A 26,420-nucleotide genomic window follows, 5' to 3' on the forward strand; every position below is an offset into this window, starting at 1 on the left:
ACCTCACACACTAGCGGAAATTTCGTTAGCACAAAGTACTGACAGCACTTTGGCTCTCCTGAAGTCAGACACCAATGTCAGGAAGGTACAAGACCAAAGGATTACCTTCGAGGTCCAACAGGGGGTGTTGTATCGACGGGTACCTGTAAAAAACAACGGAGACAAATTCCAATTGGTTGTTCCTCAGGCATTAATGTCTGGCTTTTTACATTACTTTCATGACAACCCACTAGGAGGACATCTGGGTCGACTAAAAACTTTGCTGAGGCTCTTGGAGGTGGCTTGGTGGCCTACGGTCCGCAAAGACGTCTGGCAGTACGTCAAGGGTTGCGATATCTGTCAAAAATATAAACATGACAACACCAAACCCAGCGGTTTTCTACAGCATACTCAAGTGACAGAACCAGGTCATACACTGGGTATGGATTTAATGGGACCCTTTCCCCTCAGCAAGAAGCAAAATACTTACCTCTTAGTGGTAGTGGATTACTACACTAAATGGGTAGAGATGTTCCCCCTTAGGGATAGTAAGACACAAAAGATTGTCAAAATTCTAAGGGAAGAAGTTTTTACTCGTTGGGGCGTTCCCAAGTACTTGATCTCAGACAGAGGAGCACAATTTACCTCCAACATACTGGCTGAGTTATGCAAGACCTGGGGAAGTATCCAAAAACTCACCACCAGCTATCACCCTCAGACAAACCTGACAGAAAGGGTAAACCGGACATTAAAAACAATGATTGCATCATACGTGGGACAATACCATCAAGCCTGGGACCAGTGGTTACCTGAGTTAAGATTCGCCATTAACACTGCACACCAAGAAACCACCGGTAGAACACCGGCAGAGTTAATGCTGGGCAGGCAGCTTCTCGGACCGCTGGAGAGGTTAATCCTCAAACCTCCCACCCCAGACCAATCCTCGTATAATCTACTGGAACGACAGAACATCATTGCAGAGGAAGTAAAGCAAAGAGTGGGTGTGCAGCAAGCCAGACAAGCTAGATATTACAATTCCCGACGGAAAGATGCGCAGTTTCAGCCGGGTGATCTAGTCTGGATAAAAACTCATCCTATCTCTTCTGCCTCTAATAAATTCTCTGCTAAGCTAGCGCCCAAGTGGGAGGGACCGGCTGAAATAACAAAAAAATGGGGCCAATAAATTACACAGTTCGTTGGGGTGACCCACTTAAAACAGACATTGTAAATGTGGTTAACCTGAAACGCTGGTTCGGACGATCTCCTCCGATGCCGATGGCTGGGGGGGGGGATCTATGTAGCGTGGCCACATAAGGGGAAGCATATTTATATTAGATCAACTAATAAGAGTGATTAGTTGGTCATTTGTTTTAAATGCTATCTCCTGTGTTCTGTATTTCTTCCTAACCTGTCTGTGTTATTGAGCTTTATCTCCCGTCTCGCGAGATGCGTTCCGGGCGAGACGGAGTGTCACGTGATGACACGTCACCCAAACAGGAACTGGGAGTGTGGGTTTTAAATATATAGTACCGGCAAACCGGCGATCGAGAGCGCGCTCATTCATTCTCACTACGGACCCGATCGTGTCGGATTACCTGAGTTGTTTGATGGCTGATTTTTTGAGCATTGACTGCCGATCTTCTGTGGAGTATATCCGTTTCCTTGGACTGTGGATTACTCGTTCCGGAGGACTTTAAACAGCTGGACAACACACAGATACTGCTCCCGGAGTTGTCAACGTTGCCGGTGAGACGGATCTGACTTTGTACATAGTAACGTTACACGCTGGACATAAAGACTTATGCACCTCGCTCACACAAACACACACACACACACACACACACACATTCACGATTGAGTAAATGTTATTTTGGGTATATTTGTGTCTTGTTAATACACTGGTGATTTTGGCTTTACAATCTGATTTGTCTTGTGTTTTATACTCCTCCATAGTTTTGATTTAGCAAATAGGAACGAGTGGTCCCATTTAATAGTGTAAACTCCACTAAGCTGTTTAGGGGAGTGTTACAACGTTGCAATAAAGTCACTCCCCCTATTTCATTTACTCCAAATTAAAGGTCACTATATGATAAAAATATATATTGTCTGGCTTTAATGATAATAACCGTATATATTAAGTTTATATAATTTATAATTGATTTATATAATGAATATACCCTTAATCCATTACACATAAGCAATTTTAGTGTATAAATGATTAAGCATTCACTTTAAATGAATATTATACAGATAATATGCAACAAACTTCAAAAATGTGACCTTACATGTTCGAGTCTCTAGCATATATATATATATATCAACAATATAAACATGATCCACGAACTCAGGATCAAAGCCTGAGTTGACAGAGAAAGCTGATGAACAGCATCATGGTACCAACAAAGCCAGATTGGACTGGTTTTGTTTTGTCAACTCAAAACCAATCCTGTAATCCTGAGTTTGTTCAACTACCTTCATGGTACAGGCCCCAGGTCTTCATTTGAGAAAATATGATGTTGGTGTTACAGTGTTTAGTTCATTTTTATTCATGTTTTTAATCATTTCTTTATTTGTGAAAAATACTACAAAAGGATTACACAATCAATTACACAATTTTTTCCCTCTAATTTAGTAAATATTATGTAAAATAAATATAAATTCTATACCAGCATGTGCTATTTATGATCTTTTAAATGTAGTTAAAGATTTATATAAGCTATATATCAGGCATCGGCCACCCTGCTCTTTAAAATATTGGTATCGCCCATCAAATAATCCATATCTTTCGTCCACCAATTTTCGTGCATCAATTATCATAGCGAGTTATAAAAAGACGGATCAAGAGAGTGATCACTTGATGTGCTGGTCGTGCCTATTTAGAACACAGTGTAATTTTGTCTCCGCACTGACAGCAATTAAATCATTCTACTCAGACATTCATCTGCAGTGTCCAATTGCATCAGCTCCACTGTCTTCACCCACACTGGTGGCAGATGCTGTATAACCATGTAGCTCTACTCCTACATGTATTTATAGGTAAAATCATAACACTTAGTATCCTGCCTGTAGTCCCAAATTACATTTAAATGTCAAGTTGTTGTTGTTTTTTAAAATAGAATGTGCATTAGCTGATCTGGCCTTAAAATGTTTTTTTTTATTTTATTTTAAGAAGCACAAAATATTAGTATAAGGTCCATAATACAAGGTCATTATGAATATGGCCACTGAATGAAGTTACTTGATGGTCATCGCCACATCACTGCTCATTCATATAACTCAACTTTGTTGCATTGCCAGAGGTCATTGTTGCTCATTTCAGCTCAAAACACAGACTTCCTTTGCTTTGTTGCTGTAGATCAGTATCAGTATGAACACGTCTTTAATCACATGATTGCTGATGCTTTGCGTGACATGGCTACTAACATAGTCCAAAATGTACACTTGCCAGGCACTCAATTCATTTATTAGATAAAATTGCCCTGTTGAGCTTATCAAATTGTATCTTTTTAAAATGTTTTTACTAGGGCTGTCAAAATCAGTGTGTTAACGCATGCGTTGAATTTTTTCAGTTTAACAAAATTAACCCAGCATCAGTTTTTTTCTGTCATCCTTTGGCTGCGCTACAGTATATGATCATTCTATCATTCATTCATGTGCTATTAAACCATTGATGCGCAATAAGAACTTAATTATGTACTGCCGTGCTGTCTGTGAATCTCTCTTACGGCCGCTTTGAGTTCTCTTTCACGCTTAAATGGACAGAAACACACAAAAGAATGCCAAAATGTTGGGCATTGTTTGAATTTAAACAAATCGGATTCTGCTCATCGATTCCGATTCTTATCGATTCCTAATTTCGATTCCTATAAGGTGAAAAAAACTTAGATATCATTCACATTTATTATAAGTTTTTACTGCAAATCATTTCATTGTGGCTGAACAAAAATCAACAGGCTAAAGAACACTCACACAAGGAACTTTTGCTTATGGTTTAAAAATACCATAGCAAAAACAACTAGCCTAACTAATATATATTTGAAGCATTATTAAAGTACTATACAGTAGGCTGAGAGGCGGCTTTCTGTGCACACGTTGTGCGCACTTCTACAGTAGGCTGAGTGGGGGCTTTCGGTGCGCAGATTGTTTTGGATGTGTGCTCAGCACAGAAAACAGCACGCGAGTCTATGGTTTAAAATCACTTTAAATCTCTTTTTCTATGAGTGTCTTTTGGATATGTGTGCAGCACAGAGCAGTGTGCGAGTCTTTGCGCCTGAATGGTTTAAAATTACTTTTTCTGTGATCACAGAAGCATTATTGTTGTTGTTATTATTATTATTTAGATGCACAACGAATACACTTTAAAGCAAAGCAGTAAGATTAGCTCCTTCCATTTTGTAAGAGTGACATGAGTGCTGTTGGCTGTAAAGCAGTGGATGCTGTTGCTTGAGGAGACACAGGCGCTCTGCAGCTCACTGTAGGGAACAGATGGACATGATGATGCATCAGCCCATTGGCTCACTCGTCACATTAAGGCATATTGTCTGGCAAGTGACCATGCCGTCTTAAGCAACCTGATGAGAAACCTGCAGAGAATAATATTAATAAAACCTTCATCAAATGTATTCGAAAGTGCTCTGTCGTTTGTAACTAAGCTAAATCTTAAGATAACGTGTCATAATCATCCATCCAGAACTCAAAGTCCAAAGTCAAGTTAATAAAAATATAAATGGCTCTCATTGTATTTATTCATTTACTGAAATTTGGCTTGTAATCTACACATCTTTATTGTGATCATCGTCTGCCTGTCAGTAACACAAATAATGCTGGTCCGAATACCATTTTTTGAGCTTCGAAGCTTCGGTAGTAATCAACATCGAATATTCGAAGCTTTGGAGGGAAGGGCTAAACATATTCTTCTCACTAATAAAAGGATGAATCTCGAGAAGCGGCGCGCCTCGTGCGGGCAGGGCTTATATGCTCCGAGAACAGACACGGCAATAGTGATACAAAACACACAGGTCTGTTACGTCCCAGTTTTGATATATTAAAGCAGTAAAAATAATTTTGTTCAGTTAGAGAACAGATTAACTACAATTAAAACGAATATTCGAGTCCCAAATTTTAAAATCAAATACCAACCCATTGAACGAATATTCGAATAATCTGGTCCAGCCCTAAACACAAAGCGGTCGGAGCTGAAGCGCAGAGGGCAGTGCGCTACAAAACATCATAATCTGTTCTGCGGAATACTGTAGGGCTAAAATAAATTTGCTGAGCACATTGAAGAGTAAACCATCACAAAATATACTGTATCATTCCCCATAATATACCAGTGCTGTATGTTTCTATAGAAATAATGATGCTAAGACATGTTTACCTTCAGTGCATTTGTTGTAAGCATCACTCTAGAACTGACATCACTGCCTTCTGTTCATGATCTGTACAAGCTGTACGTTTGTTGCGTTTTTGGGTGATGCAACCCTTCTTTGTGTGACAGAGAAAGCTGTTGGCTGCGCTGTTTTAGCAATGGTAATTCCCCATAATCCTTTTGTCCAGTAGTATTTTCTGTTAATTGGTCACATAACACACACACTCTCGTTTTGTTCATTAATAGCACAGATCTGTAATGTGTAAAATGTAGCATGGAGTTGGGCCACAGTCAGTCCTGTCTGTCAGCTCAGGCGATTAATGGTGTCATGTAGAACATTTCTTCTTTTGTGTTTTTAGTTAGAATTGACTCCTTCAGTGTCATGTGACTCAATCTGGCAAAGAAGACAAGTGAAAAATTAATGTACATGCTAGTTGTTGGATTGAAAACCAACAAAGTATAAAAATAATAATTCTGCAGGTTTAGGATGGCATAATTATCTCTACAGATTCACTGCTCCTCTGAGGAACTGGTGTAAGGCTCTCAGAAGATGAGCCAGCCACAATGTGCCACCTACTCTGGTGGGCATGAGTAGGTTTTGGCTGCCTTGCATACTTTGAATGCAACTTTCCCTGTTGAGGGGGAACTGATAACTGCTTCTACTCAAAGAGAAATTGCTGTTTTTGACTTCATCCTTGTATGAAAGCTGCAGTCTGTGGACACGCAGAATACACGCATGATCCTCAGCCCGGGTACAACAATACTCTTTATGCTGCACTGTCAGTGGCTCTTCCATTCTTTGTCCCTCACTTGACTGCAGACACCATCCATCATGGCATGGATACTGTAGCTTTGGTTATCTTGACTTATGCTACTCATTATGCTGCTCTACAAGTGTGTACTTTAAAGCAATTCTTGTGCCTCGACACCACAGTCAACAGAGCCATTCGACATGAACGAGAATAACTTTGAACCTGCCTGAGCCTTTCCCTAAACCTTTCCTTTCATCATCCTTATCAAACAGAAAACATAAAGTGATTTGCATTTATTCACAGGGAAACACTTTTTTTTTCTCTCTTTAGCTAGTGCTCTCAAAGTGTGATTTGTAACCTTAAAATAAGCTAGCCTAATATTACACTCTGAAGGGGAAGGTTGTTTGTTGGCATTTATGGTTCCATGAAGAACCTTTAACATCCACGGAATCTTTCCACTGCACAAAAGGCTCTTTTTGGTGGAAAAAGGGTTCTTCTGATTATTAAAATCATAATCATAATACGAAAATAACTGGTTATTTTAAGAACTGTTCACTGAAGGGTTCCTTGGGGAATCAAACAACTCCTTTTTTGGCAGTTTTATTTTTAATAGTGTAGCTAGCTATATTTTGTCATAAGGGGCTTTCACACCAGAGGAATGTTTTCATAGTTCCTATAACTATTGGCGGAAGTACCCTTTTTGGTGTGTTCGCACCACAGGAACTGGGAACGATTTTAGTTCTAGGAATGCCTTTTGGGGGTGACTAAATTAGCTCTTACTTTAGAGTAGGGTCTAACCCAGGACAATAGACCTTTCTCACAACTTCCGTATTTGCGACCGGAAATACGCGATCATCGTGATAATCTTCTTCCTCCCCGGGCAGGGCCACATGTAAACAAATGGCGCAAGCAACGAGCAAGTGTGATTATGGCTTACCGGGCTGTTCTTGTTATTCCCAAAAGCAGCAATATCTGTCGTTTCATTCCTTCCCTGTTGATGGTGGAGTTTGACGGAAATGGATTCAGGCTATCCGGCGGGATGAAGGACCAAACTTCCCTGCTCGTGTCCTACAAGCCTTTCAACGCAAAGCGGCTTATGACGCACCTCTGTGGGGAAATATAAAAATTATATTTTTTTAAACTAATATTTAACTTGTATATATTACCATTAATAACTGAAATCTATTTAAATGTTTCTCAGGCTGTAGAATTGTTTCACTGACAGAACTACGAAAATAAACACGCATGCTTAAATGGATGTTGCCTCGTGAGTCGTGTATATATTTTTTATTTTCAAAATGTATATTTGATTTAATATATATAAAATTCACTTTTGCAAAATGCCTCCATATTGTGAATTTATTTAGTCTTAAAACATAACGTGATGTTAATCAACATAATTTTTTATTATATTGTAAACATATATTATTATAGATTGTCTTTTAAAATATAAACATCTATAATTTTATTAAAAGTATTATGTTGTATGTTAAAAAATAGAATTGTGCACACTGCTTGATGTTTAAACTATTTTGAACTGTAGCCAAAGTCCGGACAAACAAGATATCATCTTGGTCAAGGAAGACGTGTCATGTAACGCTGGTTCTTTATAGCTACGTAATATGAGACTTATGTAAATATACTTATGTAAAAATTGTGCATTTCCATCAAATGTAATTATTTGGCAAATCCGTTAGCGAAGTTGTGTAGATTCGCTGATCCATTTTCTCTTGGCCCGGTTTGCTTTTCTGATGTGTTGACGCTTGACAGGAACTCCGGTTCCGCAACGATTACGTATTTCCGGTTTTTGTGAGAAAGGTCTATAAGAACTAGTTGTTACATGAGTGTACGTTGATTTGCCAAACACATGCCGAAAAACCGGCACCAGCCATTTTTAAGAAGTCGCGTAAACACACAGTTTACATATGCTTACTCCACGAAACATACAGAAAGCTAATGTTAACAGCATTTACCTGTCGCCTTTGTCTGCGGCGTTGTGTTATTTTCTCAGCCTCAATGATATGTAGTAAATAAGTGAGTTTATAACTATAACCGAGTTCCTATAACTACGTAGTGCGAACACCCCTACAAACAGATATCTGATAATAGGGTTCCTGACAATCTCTATGTGCGGGTCTGATACTGTCCTCCAACCTTGCTGAAAACATTGGTTCGTATCATTAACTAGGAAAAAAAAGAGTTATTTACTTACACAAGTAAATAAGTTATCGTTATCCTCTGAATTGTATTTTTCTCTTTTCAATTTTCTCACCAGCATCCACAGTTTTTTCTTTATTTTTCAGTGGTTTAATTCCTGAAAAATCTTTCCAAAGTATCCACATTCTCCATCATTAACTTTATTCAGTTTACAAAATAAAGATTAGTTTACTCAAAAATGAAATCTCGTTGCAGGTCTATCAACTAGCTATTAGATAAAGCAGGCGTGAGATTTAAACTAAGTGCTTATTTCATACTGTTCTTGATGCGACAGCCATTTTACATGGAAACAGGTTAGCCAGTCATGACAGATGTCATTTACATATCTTTACATCCTAAAGTTGGAAAAGCAGCCTGTGTAATTTTCAGAGAGAGGGTGGAAAATGATCATGAAAAACTAAATTCCAACATTTTGATGCAAGAAACTATACATAACATTATAGTGGGGAAAACAATTAATGCTATGTAGGAACCAAAAGTGTCCAGTCACAGCTTTGCCAGTTTTGAAGGCCTGCTTTCAAATAATAAATATAATATTAAAACTCCACATTCACATAATGACTGTCTCACAACCTAGTGACCTGCCTTCTTAGAAAGCATATGTGTACAGCATAGACTAGTTTCAAATGCTGCTTTCTCCTTTTTGCTTCTTTCCAGTGGGATGTTTTGTTGCTGTAATTAAACTGTATGCAGATCTGATGCTCTGATGAAGTTCAAATAGACATTCAGAGAAGGGAATGAGATATGTATGAGATATTTCTGCATGTAAGATGCTTCCCATTTAGCATTGCATATGAAGGTCATCGTTAGGGGTGTTACAATATTCAAACTGGACCGAATAAATGCATACTTCGAGAGTGCTCCACAAGTTATGTTTTTATACCAATCTGGATACTCAATATTGATCGGGTGATTGCATGTTTTTTCATAGTTTAATGAACAGGTTAGTTAATCTGCATTCTAAACGAATGCGCTGCTACATTGTAGCACACGAACACGCATACAGACAGTAGCTTGCACATCAAGTGCAGATCGCAGGTACATGGAAAGATTCAGGAGCAGTTATCGTTGTATATCGTTGTCGTTATATTTTACAGAATGTATATAGTACATATTTAAATCTCTGCATCTTATGAACCAAACTTTTTACGTAAATTAAGTTCTTTCTCCAATGTGTTCATTGTAGTGTTTTGTTTTGCTGCTTTTTGAGACGGTCCATGAGGCTGCTGCATTGAGGTTATAATTACATTTTCACATCTGAAACTTAAATGATTAAACCTGCCTGCTCATAATTTCTTTTCTTTTAGCCAGTCATGGTGTGTTTACAGAGTATCAGTATGTGCTTTGAACGCTTTGAATTATAGATTCAGTTGAAATCATACTGAGGTGATGGATTTCTCATAGGAGATCTTTGAATTACTGCCTAGAGCCAGGCATGTTTGGAAGAATCTCCTTCATTATTCCAGAGCTGTTATTATTATCATAAACCACCTCAAGACAGCCAGAGTTGTGCATGGAAGTCTTGCATTCAAAAGTAGAATCTTATTTGGCCGTTTCTCCAATAATCTCCAATATTGCCATGCATAGTGTATGCATGCCTCAGGGGAAGCGCTGCATTGTTGTTTGGTTCTTGATCATGTAAACGAGAGTTCATCTGCAGCTAGCGCTGGTAATCTTCTGGTTAACATCCTTTGAGCACCAGACCAGAGCTGTGAGTCGGCCAGGATGGCCTGTTCTCTGTGCAGACGTGAGTGAGTCTGTTGGGCAGCTCACATCGGCTGTGTGAAATGTAAATGAATCGATCTCAACATTGGCTCACTTCAGAGTGGGAGGAGCACCTTCTCTCCCCCTCTCTCTCTCTCTCTCTCTCCCTCTCTCTGTCTTTCTCTGTCTCTCTCTGACTCTTCCAGTCACTGACGTGTTGCTTCCAGGGAAACTATCGTTCTGTATCCAAACACTCCAGTGAGCGATGCGGGAGAGAGCAGCGCCACTCGTGTCTTGAAGACAGGGACATTTGTGTGCCGTTCAGCTTTGCTCGTCTATTCCTTTTCACACTTCTCCTTTCCTTTGGCTCCCCGTTGCCTCCTCACACATCCCTCCTGTTGTGCAGACGTCCGGGGGCTCTAGATCAAGCTTGATCTCCTGTCTCGCGCTGTGTGCATGTGAAAGGGCTTTAATCAGAGGAGATGATTGGGGTAAACAGCGTCCAGGGGACCGGGAAGGTCCGCATGCGGGCTGGCGGCTCCGTCAAGTACGGCAGGGAGGAGTCGGTCAGGCGTCAGCCCCAGCACCGCTCCAAGTCCCTCAAAGTGTCCAATTCTGCTGAATTCAACACTGGACTGCCCAAAAAGGAAAAGGTAATGAGCCTGACATTTGCTGTGATGTTTGTGTGCCTGGAATGGACATGATTTCTTTGGCATTGTGATGCTGTATTAACATAATCTCTGTCATTTATTGGATTTTTGGATGTAATCGATGATATGCTGCTGTTCTCTTGCATGCATACACTAAAGCTCTTCAGATAACGCTGTTATTAAGTGCAGCTCTGGTGTTGTAGTTGAGTGTGATGTGATTGTGCCTGCAGCACTGGGCGCAATACTTGCACTCAACGAAATGCTGCATTTCCCACATGATTAGACATATCTGTGTCCTTACACTGGATTTATGTCTGTACCTGAATCCAACAGGCAGCAGTGATAGATGGTTTGATGACTGCTTTTTTGCCATTTGCGGTGGTTATTGAGTGACATGCATGCTGTTGATAACGTGTTATTGTGATGGCATTAACATGTAACCTTGACCCAGGTTAACAATATCTCTCTGCTTCATTGGCCACTGTGTTTGATTTATGATTCACATATAGCGTAACTCGTCTTTCACACCCTTGTGTTTTCTGTTGTGCCGTTAACACGGCTGGTCTAATGTGTCTGCTGTCCTGCGGGTGGCATCCCGCTGCCACTGACACACATCTCATGTGAGAGGAACATGGCTTTGTGTTTGTACACATATGAACATTGATACTTCTCACTTTGGGCAAACTAACATGGGTAAATGACTGTACACACATATAGTAAACGACAGTGGATCCTTGTGAAATTGTTTGTGCATTGGTGCGATTCCTTTAAAGAAAACTGATGATTTAGCTGAATTTAGAGGCTTGAATTTAGAGATGATTTGGAGCACATTGGAGTTTATGGGTATATTTGACCATTTTTAACCTTTTGGACTGCATAGCTTTTGTTAAATAATCACTGATTCAGATTAGTTTGAGTGTATGTATGTATGTATGTATGTATGTATGTGTGTGTGTGTGTATACACACAATTTTATATTATTGTAATATCAGTAATTATATTTAAGATTTTATAATTGTATTTAATTTTATTTAGAATAGATTTTATTTTAATTTTTTGGGGCCATTTTATGCCATTATACGTATAGTACAGTATAGAGGAAGGAATGTGGGAGACAGCGAGGTTTCAATTCCATTAGTGCAGTTAGTCATTCAAACAGATGTTTGTCATTCAAACATATGTCAGTCCCACCCCAAACTCAAGCCATTGGTTGGGTCAGTAGTTGACGTGCGTCTCAAACAAACATGGGTTAGGAAGCATGGGTTACTTTTCCGGAAATCAGTCTACTTGGTTTTACTATTTTAAATATAAAATATAGCTGAGACGATTTACTCATTTTGCAGATTTCCTTATCTAAAGTGCCTTACAGTACAGAATATACTAACCTTTGCAACTTAAAACCTTCCAGTTACCAGACAAGATTATTAATCACTAGGCCACATCACCCCCCTATTGACATATTGCAACATGGGTAAAACCGGGTTCACACTGTACGATTTTGGCCATGATTTGGCCGTCTGAGACAAATTTTGTTAATCCTGAAAGATTCCTATGGATTCTTTGCCAAAATCTGATCCACATGTTTACAGACAGCCGATTAATGACCATTGCGATCAAATTTGACCTCAGACAAAATTCTGTCACTGTCATAAGTTTGAGGCACAGTCCTGCAGTGTGACTTCTCCTACGACAACCTGAAATCAAAAACCAATAGGAGCGCAGAACCTGATGTTATTGTATTAGTTTGGCAACAATAAACCACCCTTTGCTTCACACAAGAGAAGATGATAAAAATTAACACTACAGATCTTTTCAATCCCGCATGTAAATGCAGCTCACATCACTGAATGTGTCACAGATTGATGATGTAAAACTCTTGTGTGTGTTCGTTTTTACCGTGTCTTGACTGCTGTACAGTCTGACATTTTACAGTGTGACATGGTTTACAGCGGTGATCATGTTCATACAGTCTGACAAGCAACAGTTCCAAAGGACTGTTATAAATCGTACAGTGTGAACCCAGCCAGTAAAAACCTTAAAATTAATATAGTATTGAGCACACTACACTTGAAAAGTGAAATATCAATATTAAATAATTTAATTAATTAATTTAATTAAAACAAAGGCTGGAAACATTGGCTTTAGAGTAAATAATATAGCAACTTCAGGTATTTGTCAGTGAATTAAACACTGCTTCAGATTTTTTATGTAATTATTCAAGTAAACCGTCATAAAGAACAAAGAAATCAATTATAAGCAGTGAGTCTCTTTCTTGCCAGAATTATTGTTTGATTAATGTTAAAGGGTTAGTTCACCCAAAAATGTCAGTATTCTAAGCAGTTTACAGTCGGTCAGCTCCTGCGTCAGCATCACACGCATGCGTCGTGGTGCTCATTGAACAGCATCGGTCAATGGTAAGCTGGCGTTCTGACGTAACTCGGAAGTGCTGGACTGTATTTACTATGTCAACAGCATAGGAGACTGACACAGACGGGAAGAAATTGTTGAATAAAAGTCATTATTTTTGTTAGTTTTTTGCGCACAAAATGTATTCTCAACGCTTCATGAAATTAAGGTTGAACCACGGGAGTCACATGGACTATTTTATGCATGTCTTTCCTACCTTTCTGGGCCTTGAAAGTGTTAAATTGCTGTCTATGTATGGAGGGGCCTGAGAGCTCTCGGGTTTTAATCAAAAATATCTTAATTTGCGTTCCGAAGATGAACAAAGGTCTTACGGAACGACATGAGGGTGAGTAATTAATGACAGATTTTTCATTTTTGGGTGAACTAACCCCTTAATGTTAGATATATGTAATGCAAAGATTGAATATTGTGACACATTGCATCATCTAAGACATTGAACTGGTTTGGCATTGAAACCTCACCACGACGGTCATTTTCTACCAACAAGGACGTTTGATCGTTCACATGCACACCCAGTGTTCACAGATCACGTTTGCACTTAGATATGCATCGTGTTCAAAAGCTTTCATGTGTCAGTCAGAAAGCACAGACTCTTTTTTTTCTCAGTTTTGCACCAGTACTACAAGGGAGTGTGTTGCAGACCACAAACATACGGTCCATGATCCATCATGTGTCGTCTAGCAGCTTCACTTAACATCAGCTGACGTGTGTTTAGCGTTATGAGATGGTGACTGTTATGCGATATCAGCCACTTGAGTGTCTTCTGAGGGTCACATCAGTGTTGGTGAGGTTACTTCATGTGAAATGTGTATCAGATGACAGTCTGTCTATTTTATCTTGCATGCTCATGAATGTAGTGAAGCTTTTTGTCATTTGACACCTGCAAGGATGTATGGTGTGGTTCTGATCGTTTGCTTGTGGTCTGAAGAAGCAACTCTGTGTGCCAATATTCATGGTATCTGCAGCATTTTGAGGTTTAGCTTGACCTTTTCGCTCATACTTCACGCAGGAATCGGGGTGTGCATTTGCATAAATACTGCAAATGAATTGTGTGACATTTTCACAATGAAATTTCACTGATGGCATTGCATGAGAAAGATCCATTAGTGTCCAGAGGAGACTGTTTCATTACAACTGATTCTACAGTGGCTGACTTCATAATAACTCAATGAGATGGTAAATTAAATAAAAGGCCACAAGCATCGTTCTGGTACGTTTTACACAGCCACGATGTTATAGTTAAACAGATCACACATACCATGGGACAGATCTCACATTTTAAGCACAGTTATTTCTGGAGTCTTCTCTAGAAGAATTAATGTCTTCTACTTCAGGTGAATATGAATTCTATTAAAATTGAATGCATACCATACTAAGCCTTTTTCTTTTTTCTGTTTTTTTCCATGCAGTCGTTGTATAACTCCATCAAGAATGAGAAGCTGGAATGGGCCGTGTAAGTATTTGCAAATTCACCACCACCACCATTCCTGACTTTTATAGAAGAAATCAAAAGAATAAACAGGAAATTGTAGAGAAAAAGCAATGAATTGTGCTTTATAGGATCAGGAAACGTGCAGGCTGGATTCAAGAGTTCATTCCCATGAGCACATGCAATATTCACTGCCCCACAGATCCTACACCCCCACCTTTCCAAAGCATCCTTGCAATGGGTGAAAACAAATGAGTGGTTTTATTTTTATCTTGATCATCGCTAGCTCTGGTGCCTGCAACACACTAATACACATCAAATGCATGCTCCAATTAAGGTTCAAAAAGTGTGTGATAGTGTGCTTTTGAGTCAAATGATTAGATTGGTGGCATTTGAGACATGAGCTGTAATTATGATCTTGAAAACATGACATTAGAATGACAGTGTGCCTCACTGATAATAGTCATAGAGCAAGACCGTCCCATTGTGTCAAATTACACCCAGCCCTCGCCAACTCTCTGCTTCAACCACAAACCAGATCTCACTCTGTCTGAGCCGGAGGAAACGATTTGAACCAACCTCTTGCTGGAACATGTAGTATACAGTAGTTATTTACTGATTAAATATTAAGTGCTACCATATTTGAATATATTATGTTTATTAAAACAATAAAGCCCATGAAACCATTGTTTAAAGGGTCTTCAACCGGGGGTCCGCAGCAGCACTGCAGGGAGTCCACCAATAAAAGTTTGATCACAAATTAATTTTTGTTAAAAAACTTAGAACATGGGTAAAAAACATCACAAAGTCAAATTTACATTTTCGGAAATGAAAGCAAGAGCACCCTCAGTTGATACTGTAATAATTAGGGCTGTCGATTTAATGTGTTAATTAGATTAATTAGTTAAGGTAAAAACATACAATTATTAACTCATTTAACGCACTTGCCCCGCCCCAGACCTACTTAGGTAATTTTCCATTTCATACAGTTGATTGATGAAGAATATGATGCAGCTCACTGTTCCTGCCGGTTCTATGCACAAATCTCGCTCGTATCCGAGGTAAATCATCAACACTATCATCCCTTTACATCTGTTTTATTGAAATACATCGTCATCTAATAAGGCATGCGCAGGTTACTTTTCTTGCGCACCCGAGTCTTTCCTTGCTGCTTTCACATTCACGTGAATCTCGGCACAGTTTGAGCGCAAGTTAAGTAAACGAAATCAGACCACCTCCTTCAGGCAGTCTCAAATTTGGTACCCCTGAGAAAAGCATGACAGCTTTCACGTTACCTATCACAATACTGTATTTTCTACTGCACAAGAGGCGTGATCAACGGGCATAGTTCAAAGGACTCTGTATGCAATTGGCTAGTCCTTCAACCAATCAGACCACAAGAGGCGTGATCAACAGGCATAATTCAAATGACTCTGTATGCAATTGGATAGTCCTTCAACCAATCAGACCAATGATCCATCGCTTCTCTATCCGTCATTGTATTAAACCCGCCAATAGTGCGCCAGGTGGATAAGCCGGTTTGTGATTGGTCCCCGCAAATTTGTAACAGAAGCAGTATAAAAATATGTACAGGTTTACAGCCTGAGCTGCAGGGCGAAATCGAATCACCGGCAGATCGGGCTGGGTTTACCCAGTCTACCTTTCTATTTGTTGAAGGTCAAAAAAATGTAACAGTTGTAGAGATTTTGAAATTTGCCACATTGATTGGAAACGGTCTGAACATTTCTCATTTTGTTCAACCCATGAACTCTTTGGTCTAGATTCAGTTTTCCTGTGATTTCTTTGGAACTTTGCATTGTAAAAAAAGTTATGCCAATTTTGTCCAATATGCACAAATTTGGCTCACAAGCTCTATAGTGCAAACCTTACAGATAGTTACAAAAGTTAAAGATTGTATTTAAAGGTCCCATGGCATAGCATTTTTCTATTATTTTATAATGTTTCATAAGGTGTACTTATATTGTTAGTATGACTTTTACATCATAAAATGTCATAATTTAGAAATAAAAGGCATTTTTTCTATACTGCTGTTTGCCCTGTGGCTGAATGCCCTGCTTCAAGAGGCGTGTCTGCTGTGAGACTTCAGTAAAAACGCCCACTGTTGTGATTGGCTGACATCTTTGCATTTTAAATTAGCGGAGGGGGCGTGGTTTAACGAGGTCTACGAGGCACGAGCTGCTGCCAGAGAGACGGATGGACCTGAGTTCACTTCACATCAGTTCTCAGCATGTCTGAACTGTTGTAGTTACAGCATATACTTCAGGTTATTAGTCTATTTCTAGTCGGAGGGACTGTCACTCATGTCAGAAAGTAAGGAACTTTAGTAAATTATGGATCAGCGCTGACTGGAGACGCGAACCGTTTAGAACGATTCAGTCCGATTTGGTTAACTGATTCGGTTCACTAAAAAGAACTGGTTCAAAAGAAAGATCGTTCGCGAACCGGACATCACTAATGTACCAGAGATGGAGCTCAGCGATTGCTAACAAAGTTATTTATAGTAACTACTGAGTTATGAGAGCGCTGTCAGTCAGCGCGAGTTTATTGTGTTTGTATCTGAGAGTTCTGAATAAACACGAGTCCCAGTCACGCCGAGTCCGTCTTCATCATTATTCACCAACTTTGTAACACATGCAAAGTACCATTACAGCTGTCGGGATGAACGAGTTAAAATTAAGTGTTGATAATAGCATTATTTTTTAAATAAAATAAAAGCGTCAGTCGCGCGTTGAGTACACAGCGCAAACAAAGACACAACAGCAGTAATCGAATGTAATCCAGTTTATTGTGGGGCTAGGCTGGCTAGCCCGGATATGCTCACGTTTACCCCCCTTCTGCTTAATCTCACGCCGCGTTTGGTGACTCCGCTGTGGGCCAGATGTAGTACTGGGGGTCGGGGATGTTGGAGGCCGACCAGCCAGTGCAGCCCGAGCCTCGGCGTGTGTGAGGTTTATCTCTAAAGATGTTACTCTGCCGATGTTGAGCAGAAACTCGTGACTGTATGCACATTTTAGAACCGATAGACGCGATGAGGACGTACAAAAACACTGACTCACAAGATAGAAAACACGAAAACACGTTCTGTTGGGAGAGAGAGAAGCCGCATTGTGTGCACGAATAATAAATAATTAGCTACACATCAGAAATCACTGATCACAGATCAGAAGGAACTGAAAAAAGACTTCTGTTTTCATTTGTACATCCAAACAATGAGAAACTGCCAGCATTCACTCGTTCACAAGCAATGATCTCTCGAGCGCTTGCATGGGCGTGCTAGATTCTCTGGGCGGAGGAAAGGGAGGTAACCGTTCCTGCTTGGACGTCAAACCAGGAGACTTCAGGATTGGCTCGTCTGGCCTGTCATTTTCTCAAAGGCAGAGAAAGACAGCCAGAACTCGGGTTTACACCGATCAACATTTCTATCCACTTGGGGACAATATTCAGGCTAGGGGAACTCATATTAATGTTGAAAAACATCATAAAATGAAAATTTCATGCCATGGGACCTTTAATATTTTCAAAATATAAAATATTCATAAACAGCAGGAGTGGCACATTGAAATGGTACTTGGTAAATGTTATTGCCATGTTACTCTGAATGTACTTGAACAGTCAACACTGGTACACCACCACATACTGCCCCAGAAATCTCAGTAAAGATGGTTAAAACGTGAATAATTACAGTAGGCATGTCAAGATTTGAGATTGGTCTCTTTAGATTTCCATAGCCCAATGTTCCAAGTTAATTCACTAATGAAGTCGACCGTGAAGACAAGTGCTGCTTTTACATAATAAGGTGACCTTGGGACAGAGTTCTATGAGGGCCACTATTTTCACCAAAATGGTGCCCTCTTAGAACCGTCAGACAGCCTTTCAAGTAATGCAAGTTAAGTAATCAGATTACTTTTTTCAAGTAACTAGTAAAGTAATGCTTACTTTTAAATGTACAAAATAAAAAAAAAATTAAAAAGTTATTTTGTTTTCCCATTTATTGACTCTCAGCAGCTCTCTTGCTCAATGTTGAGAGAAATCGTGAGCAAGTGGAGAGGTATTGTAGTTTAGACTAAATGTGCACAAGCACTTACTCATCTCACTTGTACAAAAAAAGATTCAGTTTTCTTCAAAAAAAAAGTAAAAACACTGAAGTGCAAACTCAGAATAGTAATTACTGCAAATATTTAAATAATATATTACTGCAAATAATTAAATGTTAAATGTTAACACAAATATATTTTAAATGATTTAATCTCACTTTATTAACCAATGTCTTTGCTGCTGAGCTTCAATGATCCAGTTCAGCAATATTAATAAGCAAAAAATGGCTTTATATAAACATCACATTTATGTTTATTTTTTTATTGCTGAAGTAAGACTCCTTCTTCTCCTGCGTCCTATTCTTCTGCGATCCAGAATGACATCACAGCTGAAAGGTTTGTTTGAGCTGTGCCTTCTACTGTACAGACGTGAATTTACGTCTCATCATTTTATTCATTCGCACTTTTGGTGTGAAAGGCGGTTACATTTACCTAAAATAGAACTTATGTTTTTTGATTTTATTAAAGAAACAAACAAGCAAGCCCAGTCCAGGGGAGGAAAAAGTAACACCAAAGTAACGTAATGCATTACTTTCCATAAAAAGTAACTAACGCAATTAGCTATTTTTTTAAGAGAGTAATGCAATATTGTAACACGTTATTTAAAAAATGGCTTCCCCCAACATTGCCAGCAGAACAACAGGAAAATAACGTAACTGACTGTTATTAAATAACCCACAGCGCACTGTGGTGTAAAGTTAAGCCCAAAGTATACTTCGGCTGTTCGCGGTCCACGGAAAATCATGGTACTAATGCAAATTAAATAGCTATTGTCAGATTTATGAAATGTATCATCAGTTCCAATTGATATTTGAATTGAATGTCATAATTTCTCACCTGGTGGTGGTTTAATATGTAAAGTATTTTTTTGTGTATGTTGCGCAGATGTTTCCAGCCCTATTGTTGATGTGATGTCTTTATTTAAATGTGGAAAAGTGTGGCCAATTCACATAAAGTGCAGTCATTTAAGTCTAGCTCTGTTTATTTGTCATCTTGCTGAAATAATCTGCCTCCATCATCATATATCTAGGTTTTTATAGCATTCCTTAGAGTACATAAAGACAGCACTATAGAGAGAGAGGAAGAATGAAATGATATGCTGTAATGAGAAGTTGAAGTGAGGGTGAAAATAATTTTCTGACTTGAACTATGTTGATGGTTTATTTTGTGGATAGGTAAATCACATCTGGCGTTTAATGGTGTGATTTAGCTTGAGTAAGTGCATGGAAACTTCTAAAAGGGTAATTTATATACCGAGACAAGGGACGATGCTAAGAGTCTGTCTGCGGGTTGTGACTACATTGACTCGTTGCCTAAATCAGTATTTATTAATGCTTCTTTTTGTCAGCTTTTTTTTTTGAAGAATATTTTGTGTGATCCTTCATTATGTAAAGGGCATCTTTGAGCATTTATAATGCCTCCTGACACTCGACTAATGTCACAAAGGAAATAGTGGTCTCGAGCTTCAAACATATTATTGCAAGCCGAGGCAAAATGGCTACTATTGGGATTGTTAGTTTCCTAGCAACGTGACTGACAGACGCTCCAACCTTCAGGACAGAGTCCGCCAGAGTGTTTGCATTTAATTGAAAACCTAGCAGTGCATCTGTAGTCTTTGTCCCTTCATGTATCTTCTTAGTCAATAATATGACATGCAGTAGTGAAGTGTCAGTTTAGTGGCATGTGCCCAGTTACAGACCCACTTCAAATTATCCGTTAAAGTTGTGACCTCTGATGGTCATGCTGCTGTCTCATGATTAAAGCTGTCTGTCTAGTGTGAACGCTGCCATTTGAACGCTGGTGGCCACCAAACACTGACCGCTGAAAAGATGGGTTTGGTCCACTTCCAAACAAACTCTGGTGCGGTTCGAATTAAATATGAACGCAACATGGGCCAAAGACATGTAAATTAACCAAAAACAGGACATGATGTCTCAAGATGCGACCCTAAAAAGGACAGAATGCACAATGTTTTTTCTATTATTTGGGGTATTTACATTTGGTCACTTTAAATGACCCTCTATTGATCGGACAAGTGTCTGGTCATAAAAGACCAAGTGTAAAAACCTGCCAAGACACCTTTGAGATGGACAGGAGGATGGATAGATTTCTAGGAGCCCTGCCATCCATAGATGAGCGAGCAGTCATGGATGACACACATGAATGGAGTGACTGTGAAGTAATAGTTGCATATAGTGCATTTATATCCATTTTGTGGAGAAACATTTATGTGGCCTAGTATAAATTGCACTGTACATACCAAATCTGCCACATGCATTTTCTATTTATTTTTTTGCTGTCATGTAAATGCATGCAAAAGAGACATTTAGAAGCAGTCAACTGAATTTCCCCTCAAATGACAGATGGCCATATAATAGCAGATGTGCAGTATGAGTGGTCAGTGTGTTTATGTGGGGATTCCTGCAGTGATGTTAAATGACTGCAGACTCTCCCACGCATCAGCCCATCAGTCTCTTACATAAATGCACACAAGTTGTATTTCCACACGTACATTATCAGGGCTCCAGACTCACATTTGAGAGCAGTAGCACTGGTGCCTTTAATTCCACAGATGGTGGCACCAGCACCTGATTTAGTAGCGCTAGGAGGATTTTTAATCATAAAATTGCTATTGTTTTTCATTTTTAAGTGCAGTTAATAATATTACATGTTTGTTTATTGGAAATTTAAATTCAGTGATTATAAAATTAGTAATTCAGTCAAAATTTGAAGAAAAGTTTTTGCTTTTCATGAGACTTTGTCAAGTCACCTTCATTTATATAGCGCTTTTGCAACAGAGATTGCTTCAAAGCAGCTTTACAGTGATGATAGGAAATTAATTTAGTTTTTGAAGAAAAGTTGGTTTATTTCTGTTGTAAAAGCTGATTAGTTATTTAATTTGGTGCCAACAGCATTTGGTGGCCAGAGAATGCAAACCCTGAAATAGTTTTGAAACTATACCATATGATACTATCTTCCCCTCTCAACCCACAAAAAGGTGATTCTGTGAAAACGGTGACAGCATGTACGCAAGCATTACGTTTTCAGCCTATAGGCAAGCGCGTTTGGATACGCATGTGTGCATATGTTTTTGTATCTGTATAGGGGGAAGGGAAGGGAAAGAGGCCTTCACAGGAAGAGTCTAGTTGACGCGGTCTTTGCTGACAATATTTCTTTGTTACTTCTTACCCCAATGTATTAGGGAAGGGAAATGGCAATAAGTGCTCCTCTGCCGCCATCTACTGTTTATAGTGGTCATTTTAGTGTCTTTTAAATAAAAGTGTTTGTTTGCCACAAAGTTTTAGTTTTCCTACATCTTTAAACGTTTAGTTTTACAAATCATCACATTAAAAATAACATTAAATTTGTATAATATGTATAGCTTTGAAGTGCTGGAAAAGTGTGAAGCACCCTTAGATAAATAATGTAAAAATAAGAACATTATGCCACAATACCATGGTTACAGTTAGCATTGCTACATTAAATCCATGGTGAATGTTGGTGATTTGTGGATTGAAAAGCCTTTTATAACTTGTTCTTTCATGGCACAATGTTTCTCCTGGGTTCCTCGTCAGCGCTGTTTGATCTGATATGGTTTATAATAGAGAATTTATTTTGAATGCTTCCACTAGGTCTCCCTGCAATGTTATTAATTCTTCGCTGTGTAGTAACGGTGTCGCGTGATTTCATCTGCCATTTGATGTTTCCCAAATGCAATATAAAAGGCAGCTCTTATCAGTTAGGCAATGTGGTGGTGGCACCAGTGTGACCTTTAACAAAATTTAGTCATACTGGCAGGAAAAAAAAGTTGCCGCCTTGATTTTACAGAACCTGTTCAAACTCTCACTACATACACTTTATACATGGTCAGGGCTATGGAAGAGTTGTCATGCATGAAGGTGTGTGAAGGGAAAGAGTTGATGGGATGTGTGTGTGTGTTCTAGTGATGGAGATGAGCTGAAGAAGTCTCTGTCTGAGTTGGCCGATAAGAACCATCACTCTCATACTAAGAGCATCAGTCGCATCAGCAGTGGCAGTAACCCGTTCCTGGACATCGCCCATGACCCCAACGCTGCCGTCTATAAAACTGGCTTCCTGACACGCAAAATCCACGCCGACATGGACGGGAAGAAAAGTAAGATTTAATCCAGAGTCCAAGTTTTTGCTGGTTTCATAATGCTCATTTTATTTGAAACATCTCCAATACACAGCTGTATGTAAGATGATCCATGCAGCATGAATTTGATACGGTAATACAGTAAAATACTCTGAAACTGTATTTTAATAATGTTGATGCTTAATTTTGTCTAAAATCAAATTAAACTGTTGTTGTCTTTAAGCTAAAATTCCATGATTTTATTTTTTTATAATAAAATGTTTTTTTTAAATGTTTTTTTTAAATGCAGTTTTTTAACTAAACATTTATTTAGCTAAAAAGCAGGGCAAGTCGTTCAAATGACTTTTACTTTAGGAAGCATTTCAATGTAATAATTCTTTGTGTAATTAAAAGCCTTTTTCATAAGCAGGTTATATTTATGACTCTTCACAAGTAAAGCTTGTGGGTATGCAGTGAATGATGGGAAAGAGCATTAAATAAATGCTGTGTAATGTGAACGAGGATAAAGCAGGTGTGATTCAGTGCTTTGGCAAGCACACGTGGTGAAATGGGATTTTGGCCGTAGTCTCTCATATATTATGTCCACTTATTTTTCCTCCCTAATGAGATTCTAGAGTCACTTGAAAACCTGCTGAGCTGTTTGTGTCTGTTTGAAGAGACGTACCGATTTCAAAACTGATGTAATAGGAACATTTAAGATGATGCTTTCAAAAACTGTAAATATTTTTGTATTGTATACACTACCGATCAAAATTTTGGTATCACTGTATTGAGCAAGAACGCATGGAGTTGATCAAAAGTGACAAAGACATTTATATCATTTATAAGATTTCTTATATAAAAGCTGTTCTTTTCAACTTTCTATTCATCAAAGAATCCTGTTTCCATATGAATCAGCACAACAGCTTTCAACATTGATAATAATCAGAAATGTTTCTTGATCATCATATTAGAATGATTTCTAAAGGATCATGTGACTGAAGACTGGAGTAATGATGCTGAAAATTCAGTTTTGATCACAGGAATAAAGTACAGTTTACTATATATTCACATAGAAAACAGAACACATTTTTTAAATTGAAATAATATTTCACTGTTTTTACTGTATTTTTGATCAAATAAATGCAGATTTAGTGAGCAGAAGGGAAAAAAATCTTTCTGACCCCAAACTTTTGAATGGTAGTCTGTGTCTAACAGGGTGAACTGAGGTGCTTACCTTCTACCCTCTACCCTCCACTGCTTTGTGATTTACTGCCCAGCTCTGGCAGAAGACATGAGTTTAGTGGGCACGCCACGCTCCAATACCAGCCATACCAGTGCGGTCTAATGAGCGCGTCTATGGACGTATTACAACAAGGATAAAAACAGCAGGGCTTTAGTGATCTGATGCATCACATGTTGAGAGCATTCAGGCCAGGGTCCCAGAGGTCCCATCAGTAAGACGCAGCGTACTTCTGAGAACTGTGTGTGTGTGTGGTGTGAAGGATTTGGATGCTTCCCAAAGCTCCTATAGCACTGCTGTAAATAAAGCTGTTTCACAGAGATACTATCAAGGGAATAATTTGACAGTAAAAATTTAAGTAATGCCCTTCAGAGGTGGAACAGAGCAGTGAAATGTTTGGCACATCTTGACTTGGGAATATTTTTGCACTGTTATTAGCAAAAACCGTTCCAGATCCTGTGTATAGCCCTTTTCAGGTTGCTCCATAGGTTTTCAGGTTTGGGCTCTGGTTGGGTCATTCCATCTTTCTTTACTGAAGTCATTCTGTTGTTGATTTAGATTGGTGTTTTTGACTATTGTCATGCTGAAAGGTGAAAGTTCTCTTGATTTTCAGCTTTCTATCAGATGCCAGAATGTTCCGGTTCCAGAAAAGCAGCCCAAAGTGTGATGCTCCGCCACCATCCTTCACCATGGGCATGGTGTTCTTTTGCTGATGTGCTGTGTTTAGGGTTGCCACCTGTTCCGTGAAATACAGAATCATCCCGTATTTACAAGCAAAATGACGCGTCTAGTATCAAACCAATACGGGGCGCGATTTGTCCCGTATTTTACATAGGTCCACACATGAACACATAAGGATTTTGCAGTGTGGAGCAAATATAAAGAAATCAATTTCACAATAAGTAGTAGAGAAGCTCATTTGCACGTGATTGCGTTTTAGCGGCTTTGTTGCCATAGCGACGGAGTCTTGAGAACATGCGCTGTAAACTTGCGCGGGTTTTTAAAAACATGTTGAGCTCGCGTCCACCGTTTGAACTCAAGATAATCTCCAGATATAGAGCTGAAGGTATCGATGGGTCTTCAGTAACTCATGATGAACCTCAGGCGAACTGCACACTTATAGAGAAGCATTTCAGCTGCTCAGACTGTCTGACTTAAAGCAGCATGCGGTGACAGACACATCCGTGCTTCTAAAAGTATAGACCTATTGTTTTTTAATTAATAATATATTAATATAATATTCCATACATTATCAAAGCTTGGCAGACAGAATTATTATAAATTTTTAGTCAGGTTAATTACTAGATTATAGCCTAATTATTATTATTATTAATTTATAATTTAGCTAGGCTATATTAATCATACATAATAAATAATCCTGTCATATAAAGTTTATGACATTTAAAAAAATATTTAGATAAAAATGGGACAAATAATTTCATAATAATATAGTCATAATTTAAGTAAGTTATTAAGAAAATTAAACATTTTTTAATTTCAGAATTGTCAAAAAAGTTATTACTGGTTCAGAATGACTGTTTAAAGGGACAGTTCACCCAAAAATGAAATTCTGTCATCATTTACTCACCCTCAAGTTGTTCCAAACCTGTATAAATGTCTTTATGTTGAACACATATGAAGATTCAGTCCTACTATGGAAGTCAATGGTGCCTGGGTACAAACTTTCTTCAAAATATCTTCTTGTTTGTTCAGCAGAACATGGAAACTCATACAGGTTTGGAACATCATAAGGGCGAGTAAATGATGACAGAATTTTCATTTTTGGGTGAACTGTCTCTTTAAAGTGCAGCAAATAGGCTACTAGAGTTCTTTAGAAATAAATGAAATAAATGGGTGTCACTGAAGGGAGCAACCCTAGCTGTGTTGTTTTGCTAAATGTTCAATCTTGGTCTCATCAGACCATAACACATTTTTCTACATGATTTGGGAGACTGGATAAATGTTTTTGCAAAGTTTAGCCAGGCGTGGTTTGATTATCATTATTTATTTATTTTTGTCATAAAAGGCTCGTGTCTTGCCACTCTGCCCAATAGCCCAGATAGATGGAGAATACGGGAGATAATCGTCACATGTAAGAGAGCAACCAGTACTTGCCAGATTGATCTGCAACTCTTTTAATATTGCTGTAGGCCTCTTGACAGCCTGCCGGATCCATTTTGGCCCTGTTCTTGATAATGTGACTGTTGTGCCATACTTTGGCACAGTCTTCACTGTGTTCTATGGTTTTTGTCGAATGCCTTGGAATGTTTTTTTGTAGCCCTCACCTGAGCAATACCTTTTGAACAATGAGATCCCGTTGATGCTCCATAAACTCTGTGATCCATTGCTCTTGTAGTAGCGTGCAACTAAGATGATGTCAGAAAAAATCTTACAAGAACATCTGACATTTATTTGGAGTTAATCAGAGTCCCTTCAGCTG

At 38.7% G+C, this 26,420-nt stretch overlaps 1 protein-coding gene across 10 annotated transcripts in view; it reads left to right on the top strand.

Moving 5' to 3' along the window:
* Positions 1-26,420, top strand: part of psd3l (pleckstrin and Sec7 domain containing 3, like) — a 151,272-nt gene that overhangs the window by 114,887 nt on the left and 9,965 nt on the right. For 9 of the 10 annotated variants that reach the window (XM_079805352.1, XM_079805354.1, XM_079805355.1 and 6 more), the window contains 2 exons: positions 14,507-14,550; positions 22,586-22,776. In XM_079805352.1, coding sequence (XP_079661478.1) covers positions 14,507-14,550; positions 22,586-22,776 — 235 coding nt within the window. Of the gene's footprint in view, positions 1-9,977; positions 10,674-14,506; positions 14,551-22,585; positions 22,777-26,420 lie in introns of those variants that run through there. The other variant, XM_079805353.1, reaches the window with a different exon arrangement.

This window comes from Gobio gobio (genome assembly GCF_949357685.1).
Source record: "Gobio gobio genome assembly, chromosome: 22".
Taxonomy (NCBI): domain Eukaryota; kingdom Metazoa; phylum Chordata; class Actinopteri; order Cypriniformes; family Gobionidae; genus Gobio; species Gobio gobio.